This window comes from Drosophila mauritiana, chromosome 2L, assembly GCF_004382145.1.
Source record: "Drosophila mauritiana strain mau12 chromosome 2L, ASM438214v1, whole genome shotgun sequence".
Taxonomy (NCBI): Eukaryota; Metazoa; Arthropoda; class Insecta; order Diptera; family Drosophilidae; genus Drosophila; species Drosophila mauritiana.
In genome coordinates this window covers 17,999,601-18,015,627 of record NC_046667.1, presented here as the reverse complement: position 1 = coordinate 18,015,627, position 16,027 = coordinate 17,999,601, and the positions used below count along the sequence as shown (strand labels likewise).

Genomic DNA, 16,027 nt, shown 5'->3' with positions numbered 1-16,027 from the left:
CGAAGCTCAAATATTTTTCAGGAAGATTCATTTCGCATTCAAAATTATTTAGCCGGATGGAATTGTGGTGAGTGCGCTTGTATTAGTTTTCCCCATATTACCATTTTACCAAACTCTTCCACATTAAAAATTTGACATGATAATAAAATGAACATTATGAATATATTTCTTTACAGTTATATTTCTTCATTCATAGTTGTGATGTTGTAAGTATTATCGTTTCTTTAAGGAAAATATTAAAGTAAGGAGTAAAAGTATTCTTGAACAATTCGTTCCTTTACAAATAATTTCTTACAGATCGAATATAAGTTTTCAGGGCCGCATTGGATTATCAAACATATGTCCCCACATATATAAACCTGTCACTTAACGCGTACAATCTACAGATATGTTTATGTATTCCATATTGAAAGAAGACTTCTTGCTTAAGAACTATGGAAAATATCACTAGTTTTAATGTGGTGCACATTTTGCTTTCGCTGGACTGATTTAGAAGTAAGAATTTTCAAGTACTTGTATGGCCTTAGAAAGCGACAGGAATCGTCGCTGCTGATGGTTTCTCGGAAACCGGCGTTACGACCATGGCCTGATTATCGTATCCGTATCCGATCTCTGTCATAACTGTTGTGGGCGTGGTGCTGTTTTCCGCCGGATAGCGAGTGCTCACCGGCGTTGTCATAGTAACAACGGAACCCTCGGCGGCACCTGTAATAAATCATTGCAGTTATAAAGTGTACGTTGGGAAAACCCGAACAGGTAGATCCTTTCACTTACCTGCCACACTGTAGATCTGTGATTGCGCCCGCTCAAGGTCGCTGCCAGGATGGTTAATGGCATTCAGATTCTGTATGGTGGTAGCATTGAGATCCTTTCCATTAGCAGTTGCCGGATGAGGGTAGGCCTTCGATTGGAGACGGCGCAACAGCTTCTGGAAGCACCGGTTGCCTATCAGCCATCGAAGGAACTGGAACGCGCAACGAAGCGCAATCAGGACGAGAAGGATAGTCAGCAACAAGAGGATCAGCTGCTGGGTATTCTGGATGTCCAGCATCTCCGCTTTTAACGGCTCAAATGTCTTGTAAGCTGTGGGTTGATAAAGAAATCAAATAATATAGCTACTATTATCGTTTTAGGTAAATAATAATTTATAAAACACGGGAACGTTTCTGATAACTCAATGTACATAGTCAGATAAAAATTGCAACTGCAGATATCAGCTGGCTTTATCTAAATAAATAAAATCCCTTTCAAATCTTTTACACTAAAAAATTATTATAAAGCTAGTTACAACAAATCGTATGTATCATAAATAGGTACATACTATAAATCTTTAAAATACCCTCTCTTTTTAGTCAACTCATGGGTGATGAGTTAATCACCCGCTGAAACCACTGTAATGGAAATACAATTAAATCCGGCTGGAAAAACCTGAACTTGCATAAAACCCGCCAAATTACCCTATGGATCGTGAGGTAATCTGAGGTAATCTTTTTGGGAATCTTTGGATTCTACTTGCCTGAACATTCCTTGGCGCACAGAAACGCATCGTAGTTGTGGGTTTGGTTATTGCAGACCTCGATGCATGGATGACATCTCTCCGTTGCAACATAGCAAAATTCATTGACCGGATGACAGATCGTGCCATGGCAATCCTTACTCTCTCCATTGGCCGCAGCTACCAATGAAACACTTGGAATCAACGGAACTCCACCAATGGAGAGCGATAGGGCACTTAACTTCCTGACCGACATTTGAGGTATTTTTTAATGTGTGCTTAATTTACTTGTTATGGGTATTTGGCTTTGAAGCGAGCTCGTTCCGCTAAGTTTGATCGAAGTTTACATCAGCAGAGTTACAACTTTTTCCTCCTTGGAAGGTTTTTGTTTTGTTATTTTTAAACGTATCCAAAGTATGATTCATACACCAGTAACGCGGCCCAGACGCTAACTGACTAACTTCTTTTTTAATTGCTGGCTTCTGGAGTCTGAGTATTTTGCGTTGCCCTTATACGTATAGGCACATGTGTATTGGTGCAAACGAGTTTATCTTGGCCAAGTTTCACAGAATTTTTCATAGTATTCCTGTTAGTTTCTCCACATTTTCTCACTTTTTTCTAGGGGATGTCCGGAGACTTAATTTTTAAGCTTATTTCTGTATTTTGTACACCAATATTATATGATTTAAATCCGCTTTTTAACTTAAACGTTTTCAGCCATCGTTCAGCGACGCGTTTTGAGCCACTTTCAACTCGTTACTGACTGGAATGCCTCGATCGCTCGCTGTTACCAACAACTCAGCACTCGCACCGAGGCATCTATCTCAAATACACACTCATCCGCACCGTGACTTGACTTTTGTTTACCTTTTTCACGTCGATTGTAGATGCAAAAGTATCTGTATATCTATGCTGTGGCAAGTAATACAAGTATTTGTGTGTCTGCGATCGACTGTTTATTTTGCGCTTTGAGTGAAATATTCCCGACTTCGGCATACTTTGAACCCGGCTTCAGTTGCTTGAATTTCGGCTGCGATTTGGCTTATAAAAATAAATAACAACAAGGAGGCAGAGCCTCAAGAAGTATTTTATAGAGACTACTTGCTCACTCACTTTATTAACCACGTTATGAATTAAAATTGCGCACATTTTCCACATCTTCATAAATAATAAAGTGTTTATTGAAATTCCCAGTATCCCAATATAAACTTTAAGTTACTTTTTTTACAAATTATTATTATTTTTTTTTAATTTGTATCATAATACCTTATTTTTACAACTAACTTGCAGTTTATTAATAATAAACATAATAATATTATTAATAAACAATTTTCTAGCTACACAATTTTTATATAATTAAATAGGATGTTGGAATTTTTTAAGTGTAGCATTTGTTGAGGATTGAAACCTTGCTTAGCTAACACAATGGTGTATGTCTTTACTAAATAGCAAATAACATATACATAAATAAAAGATATACAGAAATTTGTTGTTCCCAACTGAATTAGGCAAATCAAATAAAAATAAAAATCCATATTTACACATATACTTTTCCATGAATTTAGAAATCAATGGTAAAATTATAACTTTTTGTATTTATTTTTGAAATCTTTTTGAAACTTGGCAGCACTGTTTTGATTTATTCTCTCTCCTCTCTCGTTGTGTTATGCTCGCTTCCATTGCAGTGCCGCTTTCGAGATACATTTGTATCTGCTTCCAGTTCCAGCGCCGCTTGCAGTATTATTGTGGCTTCCAGTTTGCTGGACTGTATGGCCAAGTCAAACAACATCCATTCGCTGAGCGGCTTTCGCTGTTGAATGAGCTGTTTTGCTGCTTTCGTGGAACGACGGCCGCCGGTTCGTCGCGTATCTTTGAGATACAATACCTAAATCGAATCGAATTTTGAATTGCAGCTGTCGTTGTTGCGCGCGTGTTGTTGGTGGAAAGTGTGGAATTATAAGCATTATAACTCGTGTGGAAGTGTGAAAGTGAAATAGTTGCACCGAGAGCGACGCAATTAGATGAAAATATAGTTTACTCACGCTCTGTATCGCCGCATCTTTGTATCTATTTTGCGAGCCCGCTTCAACAAGTAAACCAACATAAATTAAAAATCAGTGGAGTGGAAGGCGCGTCCTTGAGCTACCCAATTTAAACACCTGTTTTAGAACGAGATACAGATATTCTATAGCGATTTGAGCCACCGAAAGATTTAGCCAAAGCCTGTTAGAAAGAGAAGGGCGGCGAGAGGAGGAGAGAGATGAATAATTTCACAACCACAACAGCAGCCGCACCACCAAAGGAAGCGCTACCCCGATCAGGACATGTTAATGAGGGTAAGCATGGGTTAAGAACCGAACCGACGCAAACCATTTCGAAATTGGTTGAACATGAACAATTTCGTACGGGGCCTTGGATAATTGGAAATTGATTGGGTTTGAGTGGAGCTATTGAGATGAAGGGGCTAAGGAATTGGGGCGGGGGCATGAGTACCACATAGAAGTGATTAATTTGGGGTCTTTTAAAATTCCTCTTCAACGTTTTCTTCCCCTGACTTGGTATTTCTTTAACGACATGGCCTCTCTAGGGATCAAATTAATTTTTAACAAATTTGTTGTATTGTTTGCATTAATTCATAAAGAAAGTCAGAACCCGGGTTTCGTCGAGAATTCTTCACAAAAAGTTCATTTAATATATATTGACTATACCCTTCTTGCAAAATCTAATGTAAATCAAATTTGGAAATGAAAGAAATAGTTTGTTTTCTAATTAATGCTAATATAAAAGGTTTTAGTTCATACATTTTATTCATTTCCGCATTTCTTTCAAGATATTACGGATTATAAATGTTCTAACGCTTTCCATACCCCATTCCAATATCCATATCCCCTTAATTCCATCGATCCGATATCTTTGAATGCCGACATCAGCCAAAAACAAACAATCAAGTTCCCAGAACTTCTCCAGTGTCGTTTGCGCCTTGGGGCTTACATATAAGCTATTTTTCTGTTGATTCAGATGTAAACAAGCCATAGCGAGCACGTTTTCCCTTATCACATTTGACTTGACCTTATGTAATAATCAAAACATTTGCATAGGAAAAATGTTACAACATGAAAAGCTGGCTCATTCAACTCTTTGAATAAGCTCAATTAATTGAAAGCGAATACGAAATGCTCGATGACAAAGATGTGGCTGTTGTGCAAATCTGTTTTGGCTACTATGTGAACAATATTTGTTGTTATGCTAATAAAAAAGATTGCCCAAAGAAGAAAAAATAATACACAGAAAACGCGAGCCGAATAAAACTTTCTCGACTCTCAGTAACAATCACAAGAAGTTGGCGAGTTTCCTAATTTTTTGGGGGGTTTTGAAAGTCTTCATGAGACGATAAACAAAAACAAAGACTGCCAGTCAGCAGCCGAAGAAACCGCATAGCGCAGACCAACGACCGAAAGCGGACAAAGCTGTGAAGAAGAGATTTCAGTTGAAAAATAAACAAACACCGAGCTCTTATATAGTTTTCTTTTAGAGCAATTGAGGGGAAGCCGAGCGATCCCCTCTACAGAAAGGGAAAATACATAGTCATTTTCTTCATTTTGGAGGTGCAAAAAATGATTGCCGCGAGCACTTTCCATTTAATGAATGCACCTGAAGAAAAATCAGTTATCCACCAACACCAAAGCATTATAAAGATTTTGTTTCATAAAAGTACATACACATAACATACTAGCCTAATTAAGTATATTGTAGAATGATGATTCCGATAGAAGCGGAAATAGGTTACAAAAAATGAGTAAGAAAATGTGTACAGAAAATCTTGTTGAACTCAAAAATGTATTATATTATATTATATTATATTATTATATTAAAAATATGTTTGCTAATTGTTATCAGATAACTGTCGCTAGTTGAAGCACCATAGACCACCGAATTCAATAAGTTTTTCCCACAGTGCAGACCTGCAAAAAGGCTGTTTCCCAGCATTTGTATCTTAAAGATGCAGCGCGTGCAGCAGGCAACAGCTGACGGTTAGCCGAGGGGATTGCAGCCGCTTCATTTGCGCCCAAGCACGCATGACAAAAGACCCCCACAAAGAGTCGGCCCTCGGTTTGAAATAGCCGTGCCTCCGACTGAAACTCACTCAACTGCTGGCCTCTTTTTTCCCTTTTTTTTGCCAACCAGCCCGACTGACTGACAAGTGAAGGGGCTTCTTGGCGAAGAGGGGGCCAGGATAGAAAGGGGGCATCGGGGGAGCAGCAGCCCCAACGGCAAGAGAAACAGCAGCAGTTGCATGACGAGCCGCCTGAATGCAGTTTATTTCTTTCTTGCATTTTTATCGCTGCATGCCAGGAATGATTCACTTGCCAGGCCACGATGACAGGATGTGCGAGTGCCAGGAAGGAGGTCTCCTCCATTTGGATTTGGCTCTTAACATTTCTATGGCAATAGCACTTAAAGGAGGCCCAAGCCCCACTCTGCTCCTCTCCTTACTATGGCGCTTTGTCATGACTTGCGTTGGCCTACAAAAAACAACTTTTTAAGAGGCCCAAATAATGGAGTTTCCAAGGAGTCCACCTCAAGTGCTGGTGTTTACAAATGAAAGTATGAATAACTAAATTGAGCTATGCAGAATATTGCACTAGTAACTAAGACATAAATTTAGGTAATGTAAAGGATTACTTGCTGTCCCTTTCAGTACGAGAAACTTATTCACGTTTTGTTACTTTAAACGTATGATCGGAAAACTGAATATAGTCTGAGGTATATGTTGATCTTGTATCATAGCTCATGCAACTTATGTGACTCACAAGTTTAATGCTAAGAACTGATAATATGTAAGGAATAAATATTTACAAAGTACTTATTGATGTTTACAAAGTAAAAATAAATAACTACAAATATAAAAGAACCAACAACTTAAACCTGCTTATAAAGCAAACTCCGAATACATACAGTTTCAAACTGTCAGACTAAAAAGCAAACTTCCTCGTTTTAAAAGCAGTGAAAGCTTGACTGGCTTAATTCATAAGTATCGTAGCATGAAACAGAAATAAAGCTAATTTGGGCTTTGTTTTGTTGCCACAACACCGCACTTGGATAGACAATTATTGGCCTTTCTGCTTTGGATATGCATAACTTGGCCCACGAGTGCCTGAGAGGCAATTCAATCAATCAGCAGAAGCCGAAACTGAACCCAAAATGTGAGTTCATTTGAATGAACTGAATCCGGGAGATGATGCAGCCAGGCTAAGGTCAATGTGAGGCTGGCTAAATATACTGCCGGTGTGTATCCCGTATCTGTATGTGTGTGCCGTATCTGTATCTGTCAGATGCAACATTCAAATAGTCGACATTGCAGGCCGCATTTCTCGTCCAGTGGCAGTGGCATGTTCAACAACCTTGAGTCAGGTTTTTCCACTTTCGGCGCCGCGTCTTCGCTGCTGCAGTTGGCAGTCGTTGCAGTTGCAGTCGTCAAGCGTCAACAGCATTTTTTCCACGCCGCACACACATATTTTCCTGGATTTTGTTCGGGGGCTCTCTCATAAATTTTCCCGTCAAACTGCTTTCTAATTTTGGCTTTCCTCACTTGTTTATAGTTTTTTTAATATATGCATATGCAGAGGTTTATGTATTCATTACCATCCCGGGTTGTGTAACTCTTCACGCGATCGGCGGCCCATTCATGCGTGCTCAACCATCTGAACTTGGTTGCCAATCAGAGAGAATGAAGCGGAGAAATGGGGAAAACCAAGACAAACCAAAAGTAAGGTGGCGAAGCCCTGCAAGTGCCAAGAGGCCCAAGCAAAAACACTGGTAATTGCAAGTGGACTGGCCAGCAAGGTTAATTGAATGTGGCAGGCAAATTTGTAAAGGTTGCAATGCAAGCAGTTTCGGCCAAATGGCAGCTAAACAATTGTTGCTTCACCTAAATAATTAAGTGCCCTATTTAATGGGGTTTATTTGGAGTGAATATAAACAATTTGGCTATGTTCAGTTGCATTTCCCTTAGCATTTAGCTGCTTATTACCATTTATATCATGTCTTACAATAATCAAAATACAAAGTGTGTGTCTTGAACGCATAACACATTAAAATAATAATAATTAAATCAATATAGTTCGTACTATCTGTCATTTCAAATCAAACAAAAGACCATTATCAACAGTTTTTAATCAACCTTCAGTCAGTTCATTTCTTCTGAAAATTCTTCCCCTCCCCGCCAAATGCTTTCACCCCCGTGGAGAGAATTCGGTAGAAACCTTAAGCTCCATGAATCATGCATTTCTTGACTTACTAACCCGTTCTCGGGTCGTTTTTTTGGTCAAGTCAATAAAATGCTCTTGCTGACCCACATTGCACCACCCATTGTGGTGCGAATTTTTGGGGCAGCAGAGGTTAAAAGTGTTTATTTTGGCAAAAACCCGTTCCGGGGCCAGCTAAAAAATGTATGTCTCCCATATGGACAGCCACAATAAGTCAGCTGTCAGTGTTGGGACAGGAAATCGAAAGAATTTCAAATTCGTCGTGTGACTTAATAGCAACTGGCGAATTCAAATGGCACTGGCCATAATTTTCCTAGACTTATATGCTGCACGATTTTAATGACTCGGTCATTTCCTCTCTCTTAAAGAAGAAAAATACTGCAACGGCAGCGTATGGAGTACAGTAAGTTGATTTCAGCACAGGTTTTCTTTGTGCCGTTCTCATACACACATTTTTTTGTATTTCTGTATAATTTGTTTTCGTATTTTTGCCCGTTGCCCGTTGTGCATAATAAAAAGCCGCGCTTGCTCGGGGAATTATAACGCAAAAGTGCAGAGACGTAAGAACAACGAGAATATCATATACACACATACTGGCACTTATTCGAGACTTTGTAAGTTATATGCTGAAAGTAAGAAACAGCAAGACTGAAGCTCATTTTAGAGTTCAACCGAAGATTTGCATACCCTATAAAACTCGCATAAAACCTTACTGTAGCATTATTACACTATTTTACTCGAAATGAAAAATTATTTTATAAGGTACTGCTAATTCTAATTATAATATACGTTTTACAGCTTTCCGAAATTGTTATAACGAGGTATTTAGGAACCTATTCTAAGGAGGTACAGGAATCTAAGTTTGAAAAATATATTAAAATATATCCAAAGACTTCTGCCAAGTCAGACCGATTTAATTCAAATTTCTGATACTTCTAGTAGAGAATACCCTTATTTTGAAGACATTGCAAAGAACTGTCTTTCCACACTTTTTTAGGGTATAAGCATAGTGTTGAGCGATCTGGGGGAGTGGTAAGCAAAGTTGGGAATGGGATTTGGGGGCCGGTGGGGTAAGCAACCTGAGCTGAGCAATCAGGCCGAACCACTCAGCAGACCGAGCGGGCCAAGAAAAGCGCGAGCTTGCAAAAAACTACATACTTTATATTTCAGTTTATGCAGCGGCACAACATGTACTGTTTTTTTTATTTTTTTAGCAGCATGAACGTGCATATATAGAATCCGCTTAGTTATGTACTTACGGGTATATAGGTGCTTATGTGCAGTCAGAAATCAAACAACTAAATTGATTATGTCTGCAAGTGCAGTTTCATTTTGAACTGCAGTTAATTAAGTGCAATCGGCTCTAAATGCATTAGCTGCCCTGAGAGTCCGAACCATAATTCATTTTTAACTGGAGTGTTCTAATTGCACTCGCCCTTATGGCGTTGAAATCTAGGGCCAGAGTTCAACTAATTGCCAGTTGACAGTTTCAAGTCAAAGAACCTTTAAATTAGTGTCACCATGGGGTGATCGGAGTGTCCAGATAAGGAAGTTATGCACGGCAATAGATGGACATGGAAATGGAAAAAAAAATGAAATGGAAAAAGCTAAGTGAGCTAAGTGTGGGAAATCCCGGAAAATATGGGCTCTAAAGTGATTCAGTATGAGTTTGTTACAAATTTAGTGTTGAAAAGACATAATGTATAATGTAATGTATAGTATTTATAAGGCAGAAAATAGATGGTTTGCAAAGCATGCGTTGAAAGAATTTAGTGTTTTTTATGAGCTTAACTAAAATCATACAAGAAATGCCAAAAATGCATAAATTCAAAAGAAAAAATTGGGCTGCACCCTTTTCAAAAAGGCTTTCCTTGCTAGCATTGCTTATCAGTAGATCAATTTCATATCTACCCAAACACAGACTATCAGCTCGATAACAAGACGTACTTGAAATTACAACTTTAACTCGCATCAGGCCAACAACTTTCCCACTTTGCCACACTTCCACTTTCCACAGACAGTGACTGAGAGTCGAGGCTGCTAACTAAATGAAATGATAAATGACAGCAACTCAAAAGCAGACAAGAACACCAAACCAGACGGTTCCAATTGCGTAGATCGTCCATTTGTGCACTGCAAAAAAATGTATATGATCATATCAGCTATCATAGTTTTTAAAGAAATAAATATTTTTTTAAACATGTGATATTTTGTTCTCAATATATTTTTATTAATAATTATAACATCTTTACTTTTGGTCAAATGGAAATTTTGTCAAACATTAAGATCACTTGCCATTCGTCATCAGGAACTAGAGTTTTTCCTAACAATATAGAAATAATATTTTGGAATGTCAATTAATGGCATATTTGATAGACATTTTTTCCTAGTGTACGTATATGAGCACACGGCCGAATTCGAATGAAAAGCAAAGCAACAAAAACACATATATAAATAACCCCAAGCGAACCCCAATCCGAATTCTACGCACACAATTAAGAGGCTGTTTATACCACGCTTTCGCTTATCAACGTGAATGATCTCTCTATGGCGGTTAAATCGATCAAAATGCTACCCCAACTTCTACAAAACTTTCCCACTCCAGCTGCAGTACATCTTCAATGGAATTCCTTTGTTTCGAGTCCGGGTCTGTCCCCGATTCGAAAGACTGCATCTTGAAGGTGACTCATCGGATTACCGGGGCATCAAGTGGGGCAAACCGAATTTTACGATCTTGCAGGGCTTCATTAGAGATTTGGCCGGTAATCTGATAGTTGCAGCATTAAATATCACTTGTCATTAGATACTGTAATGTACTGCCATAAAGAAGGCGATTCAAGGTACTCAACTGTTTCTTCTATCGTTTTCTCATTCCAGTGTGCAAGGAGTGGCTCGTGCGTGAGGATGGCGCTCTGGCCTATAAGCTTCAGTCCCAAGAGAGTAAGTACCTGAGTAAGTTAATGGCTAACCATTAAGCTAATGCACAAAATCTTTACCCCCAGTTAATGACTTCTACAAGGGAAATCGGTACAGAAACGCAGTGGTTCGCGAGGACTTCCCAACAGCCCTGCACGAACAAATCAAGGAGAAGGAGCAGGCACAGCGAAGAGTGGATGCCTACAGAAGACGTCTGACAGAACAGTGAGTGTTAATAACATTTAAGATAATAATAAAATAATATATATAATAATATGGCCAATGTGATTAAGTTGCAGCATGACCATTTGAAGCAAATATTTCAGTTTTTATACCTTCATTTCATTCATTAATAACACGAATAAACAATTTCCGGTTCTTTTTATTGAAGACTGAAGTTGGCAGTTTCTTAATTACCTTATTTGTAATCAGTAATTTTTAAAGGGACAACAGAAAATTGTAAAAGTCATGCGGCACTCTTTCCCAATTTCAATAGAACTAATCAAAACAATATCTCAACAGGGAGGAGCATGACAAGCGAGTGGCCAAAGAAATAGCTGACAAACTGGAGCGTGATCTGCAGGAGCAGCAGCAAAAGGAGCTGATGCAAAGCGAGTTAATTGCCAAGCAAATGCAGGTGAGTACCGTGGATATCTTGCCAATTTCTTATCGCTTGAGTGATATACTCGATTGCAGGAAATCTATGTTAATTTGCCGCCCGTACCGCCGCCAGTCACACGGGACAAGAGTCGTCCGCCGCCCCGTCCCGCCAAAGCAAGTATACACCTGCAACAGCAGCAGCAGACACAACAGACACAGTCGACACAGCAGCAACATCAGCCAGAGCCGAGCACCTCACAGCAGGCTAGATATCACAGTCAGCTGCAGCAGCAGCAGCAGCAACCGTTGCAGCTGCAGCAGCAACACTTCTCACAAACAGACAACTATGTAGGATTATCGCTTATACCAAATATTGTTGACTTGCCGGGGGCAGCAGCAGCATGCACCACTCCCAGTAGAAATGCCCAGGCACAAAATCAGCTGTTGGTGAGTGATGTGTTATCATCGCCACAGCAGCAGCAACATCACTCACGTTTTCACCACGCACAGCAGCCGCCGCAGCAGCAGCAACATCAATCATCATCGCCGGCACGTCGGGCACGGGCACCAACAAATGCCACCACATCTGCAACAACTAACATGCCCAGCACTTCATCCATAACTCAGCACACACCCACACACACCGCACACCCGGCTGACATCGATGAGCTTGTGGACTATGCCGATGTTGCTGACAGCATTCGCGACTACAACATCGCTGCCACGAGCGCGGCAGCAACATCGGCCAGCGTTGTCGATGCAGCTGCAACATCACTGCAGAAACAACGCTCCCCGTCACACGAAAATCTCCTAAGAACAGAACCGAAATTTCAGAAATTGTCACCCGAGAAATACGATCAACTTGTGGGCAATTTCGGTTTGGGATCAGGATCTGTATCGGGATTGGGATCGGGATCGGGATCGGCCAAGGCAGCTGAGAGACACATGCAGCAACATGCCGACGACATTGAGCTCTATGTGGATCCCTGCGACTATGCGAGTCTGCGGGAGATCGGACTGCCGCTGGAGGAGATTCAGGAGATGAGCAAGAAGCTGAAGCAGGAGCAGAAAGATGAGGTAAAGGGTTTGTTTTGAATGAATAAAGGATTCCTGGTAACCAAGGTGTCCTCTCCTTTAGTTGCTGGCTCGCCGTCTGCAGGCCATTGAATCGAAGGACTGTGTGCGTCAGGAGCACAGGGATCGCCTGCTGGCCATTGAGGCACAGGACAAGGAATTGGCGAAAATGCTGCAGGATAGGGTAAGGTCTTCCTACCTAATATAGAAGTCTTATCCGAGCAGATAATGCAGATAACAAATGTATATATTACTAGTCCTGTTAAATATAATAGATAGATAATAGATAGATAATAATCAGGGGAATATAGGATACTAGGAAACAAATTTGAACTACTTCAAAACTAACATAAGTTTTCCCTTTATTCCAAATTCCATTTGCTCAAAACTTAGATGAATTCCAAAAAATTGTTTTCCTTAAGGTACAACTACTTAGGATTCGAAAAGGTAAATTCAATGTAACATATTTGGATTCTATCCTTCGAATTGCAGCTATCCATTATCAATCACATTTCAATACTCAAGCTATCTTTGACCAGGATTGCTTTTGAACATTCATTATACCCTTGTAGAGAATATATAGATTTTGTCCAGTATTTTTCAACTATATAAAGTATATATATTCTTGTTATAAATATATACTTGCTGCAAGGGTATGTAACTTTTATTTTGTGATTTTCAAGTTTGCGTTACATATTTACGCCGATACTCATAGACATTTCATTAAAAAATCCCGTTAGTTACTGTAATGGTTGCTTGCAGAGTTGACATAACAAAAACAAGTTTTATGTCTTTTCAGGAAAAGGCCAAAGCCAAGAGGGCCAAGGAGAAAGCTCGTCTGCGAAAAACTCAGCAGAAGGAAGCCGCAGAGGCTGCCAATGGAAACGGTAGTCTGCTTTGTGGCACCAATTCCCACTGCGGTCCACTGCTACCACTGCCCCCGGATTGCCTTTCCAGCAATGGCAATCAGTCGCAGGCCGACATCGATGTGGAGGCCTACTCCAATCCCATAGACGTGCTCAACAGTAGTCGTGAACAGCGGCCCCACAACGGACCTTTGACCAATGGCAGCCTGACCAGAGATGGGGGCTCGAGCTCCAATCACAGTTCCATGCAGAGGCAACAAAGGAACATGGTGCCCATAAGGGGCGAAGATGATATCTACACACTGCCCGTGGACAGTTGTAGGCCAGGTCCAAGGCCTCTTTCATTGCACGTGACGGAGGCAATGCCACCAGTTCAAAACCACAACTCCATGACTAGGTGAGTTGAAAGTTGAAGTAGTTGAAGTAGTCTTAGAGTAAAAAGGTATAATATATTTGTTAACAAATATGTGAGAGATAAAAGAAATTGTTTCCGGACCTATAAAGTCTATGGTATATATTCTTGATTAGGATTACTAGCAAATTCGATCTAGCCATATTTGTCTGTCCGTATGATCGTCAACATCTCGAAAAATATAAAAGTTAGTTGTTGATATTATCGCCTATAACAAATGTTTCTTCTTTTTTGCTTCATTATATGTCATGCCAATTTCTATCGATTCGCTAAAACTAGCAAACCTATCTATATAAATTCTCGACTGTCCGTATCACTCACCATTCTCAATAAGGTCGATAAATTTAGCTAGATGACGCTCGTTATCTCTAGAAAACATTCGCTTTCCTTCACTCATATCCTCACACTTCTTTTAGTTGAGTGAGGGGTATCTTAATGTCTAGGAACTCGGCTATAGAGTTCTCTCTAATTTTACATATGCACTCTACATATTCACTCCCAATTGATTTTCTTATTGGCCGTTCCGAATTCCTGTCAACACAAATGCTTAAAGTAACCTTAATTTTATTCCATTTACTACAGATCCGAGCATTATGGATCAGAAGCCGGATCCCACGACAGCTCGCATCAGAGTGGCCAAGACGTGTCGCCACACATGAAGTACTCCAAGTCCGGCAATTTCGGTATATATGTATAAACCGACCCTCCGTAAATTGTATCGCTATATATTGATGTGTGTTTCCGTTTCAGATCAAAGTGCCAGTCCCACGCCGCCTTACATGCCAATTCAAGGTACTCGAAGATCAAATTCAAGTGAAGATCGTAAAAAGAAGTCCAAGGACAAGTGCACGCATCAGTGAACCATAATCACCTATTCATTACCATGCCTATATCCATACAAAAGTTTTGTACTCTCTTGACAATGAAATTGTTCAGATCAAAATCATAACTTGACTTTTATCGATTTATTCAAATCTCTCTCACATTGTATCTCTAGAACTTAGAAGTAGCTTGTAGTTTAAATACATTTAAATCATGTATAGTTTAATATGTGGTTTCAGTGATAGTTTTGATATACAAAATCATTGGCCTATCAATAAATGTTTTTTTAAAAGGAAATAAATTATTATTATCTGGAAATGGGCTTTATTGTAATGACTTTTAACATTTAAGTAAAGCAATCATTTCTTAAATTTTTAAAGCTCGATCACTTCTTTTATTTTAAAAACTAATCACAATAAGGGCCAAAAATATTTTAACTTCACTTTTGTATAGTTAAATCTTATAGTAAGTTTCGAGAATTTGTTAGCCATTTTTTGAAAACCTGCAGCTACTCTTTCCATTGCAGTCAAAATGCACCTAAAGTAAATTCAAAATACTTCTGGCCTCTCTTGTATATATATATATTTTTAGCACACACATTTTTAGATATATTTTGTTTGAGAAACCATCTAATGAAAGGGTCAATAAATCCAGTCCAATATCCAATCAATCATAGCCAGCAGAACGGCATATTTCTGTTGAAGAAACTTTAATCTTAGGGAGTACAGATTGTAATAGTTTTGTGTAAGCTTTTACCTTCTGGAGAACTTCTCTGAACTTCCGATACTTGTGCCTCGAAAGAGAATTCGTCTTTGCCTTATTTTTTTTTACTAACATCAGCAAGTTTGCGTCCAATACCGGAGATCAAAACTTGTGAAACTGGTATTAAAAGTCACAAGTTAGGGTCTCAGGGAATCAGCCATACAAACATTTGCACATGTCACCAATGCCAATATTTACATATGCCCGGTTGCATTTACATACTTAGGCATTCGTAATGAAATTTAACAATAGTCCGGCTCGGAACACTTTCTTTGTTGCCCACAATCAAATTTTGTTGCACCACCAACTTTTGTATGGCTGGGGATTGGGTTTAGTAAGTGGTGCAGTTCGATTGGGGTTCTTTAATCAAATGCGGCTTGTAGTCAAGCAAAGAAAGCTAGCACATTGTATAGTATGATGTGTAATTACTACTATACAACCTACTACCTCAATTTGCCAGAGAGAAAAAGGTCCTTGGTGTAGTCCTTTTTGCTAGGTGGTTTGGTTTTTAAAGGATCTTCTGGATATCATTGGTTCGGTTTTTGGTTGAAAAGATTTTGGCAAACAAGAAGAAAAATAATGCGGAGAAATCATATTAAAAACGCTTTTAAAGGAAAAATATTACATTTGCTTGTCAAATAAAATATACATAAGATGAGTATTTAAGTTAATTAATTTGTTTTGTTATTCAAATTTAAACTGGAGTTAGTTATATCATATCAGTTTTCTTATTATGCAGTTTTTGTTTTAGTTGTATGATGCTGGATATTTAGTTTAATTTAGGTTTATGATTTATTATTGCTGGTTTAAATAT

General features: G+C 39.2%; 2 protein-coding genes across 8 annotated transcripts; one reads left to right on the top strand and one right to left on the bottom strand.

Annotated features, from left to right (window-relative positions):
- Window positions 1-61: 61 nt before the first annotated feature.
- LOC117135298 (protein grindelwald) lies at window positions 62-2,308 on the bottom strand. Its single transcript, XM_033295474.1, has 3 exons — window positions 1,517-2,308; window positions 775-1,083; window positions 62-705 (listed from the first exon to the last, which is right to left on the bottom strand). Exons 1-3 carry the CDS (start codon window positions 1,749-1,751, stop codon window positions 524-526), a joined length of 726 nt encoding a protein of 241 aa, XP_033151365.1. The 5' UTR covers window positions 1,752-2,308; the 3' UTR covers window positions 62-523.
- Window positions 2,309-3,274: 966 nt separating this feature from the next.
- On the top strand, window positions 3,275-14,597 carry LOC117137087 (putative mediator of RNA polymerase II transcription subunit 26). 7 transcript variants are annotated; one of them, XM_033298392.1, is made up of 10 exons: window positions 3,275-3,831; window positions 10,639-10,701; window positions 10,764-10,902; window positions 11,200-11,314; window positions 11,374-11,451; window positions 12,112-12,354; window positions 12,416-12,535; window positions 13,151-13,614; window positions 14,212-14,320; window positions 14,380-14,597. In XM_033298392.1, exons 1-10 carry the CDS (start codon window positions 3,756-3,758, stop codon window positions 14,494-14,496), a joined length of 1,524 nt encoding a protein of 507 aa, XP_033154283.1. In that variant the 5' UTR covers window positions 3,275-3,755; the 3' UTR covers window positions 14,497-14,597. The 7 variants fall into 7 exon arrangements, with proteins under 7 accessions (XP_033154283.1, XP_033154275.1, XP_033154267.1 ...); XM_033298384.1 differs by having other exon boundaries at window positions 11,374-11,724; XM_033298376.1 differs by having other exon boundaries at window positions 11,374-11,724; window positions 11,791-12,354.
- Window positions 14,598-16,027: the final 1,430 nt, after the last annotated feature.

What these genes read in the sequence shown, in the direction of transcription:
- LOC117135298 (XM_033295474.1), bottom strand. Translation starts at nt 1,751, where the DNA reads ATGTCGGTCAGGAAGTTAAGTGCCCTATCGCTCTCCATTGGTGGAGTT. An exon ending in GTGCGCCAAGGAATGTTCAG is followed by an intron (nt 1,084 to 1,516) that starts GCAAGTAGAATC and finishes ATCAACCCACAG; the next exon opens with CTTACAAGACATTTGAGCCG. An exon ending in ACAGATCTACAGTGTGGCAG is followed by an intron (nt 706 to 774) that starts GTAAGTGAAAGG and finishes GATTTATTACAG; the next exon opens with GTGCCGCCGAGGGTTCCGTT.
- LOC117137087 (XM_033298345.1), top strand. Translation starts at nt 3,756, where the DNA reads ATGAATAATTTCACAACCACAACAGCAGCCGCACCACCAAAGGAAGCG. An exon ending in TAAGCTTCAGTCCCAAGAGA is followed by an intron (nt 10,702 to 10,763) that starts GTAAGTACCTGA and finishes CTTTACCCCCAG; the next exon opens with TTAATGACTTCTACAAGGGA. An exon ending in TAATTGCCAAGCAAATGCAG is followed by an intron (nt 11,315 to 11,373) that starts GTGAGTACCGTG and finishes ACTCGATTGCAG; the next exon opens with GAAATCTATGTTAATTTGCC.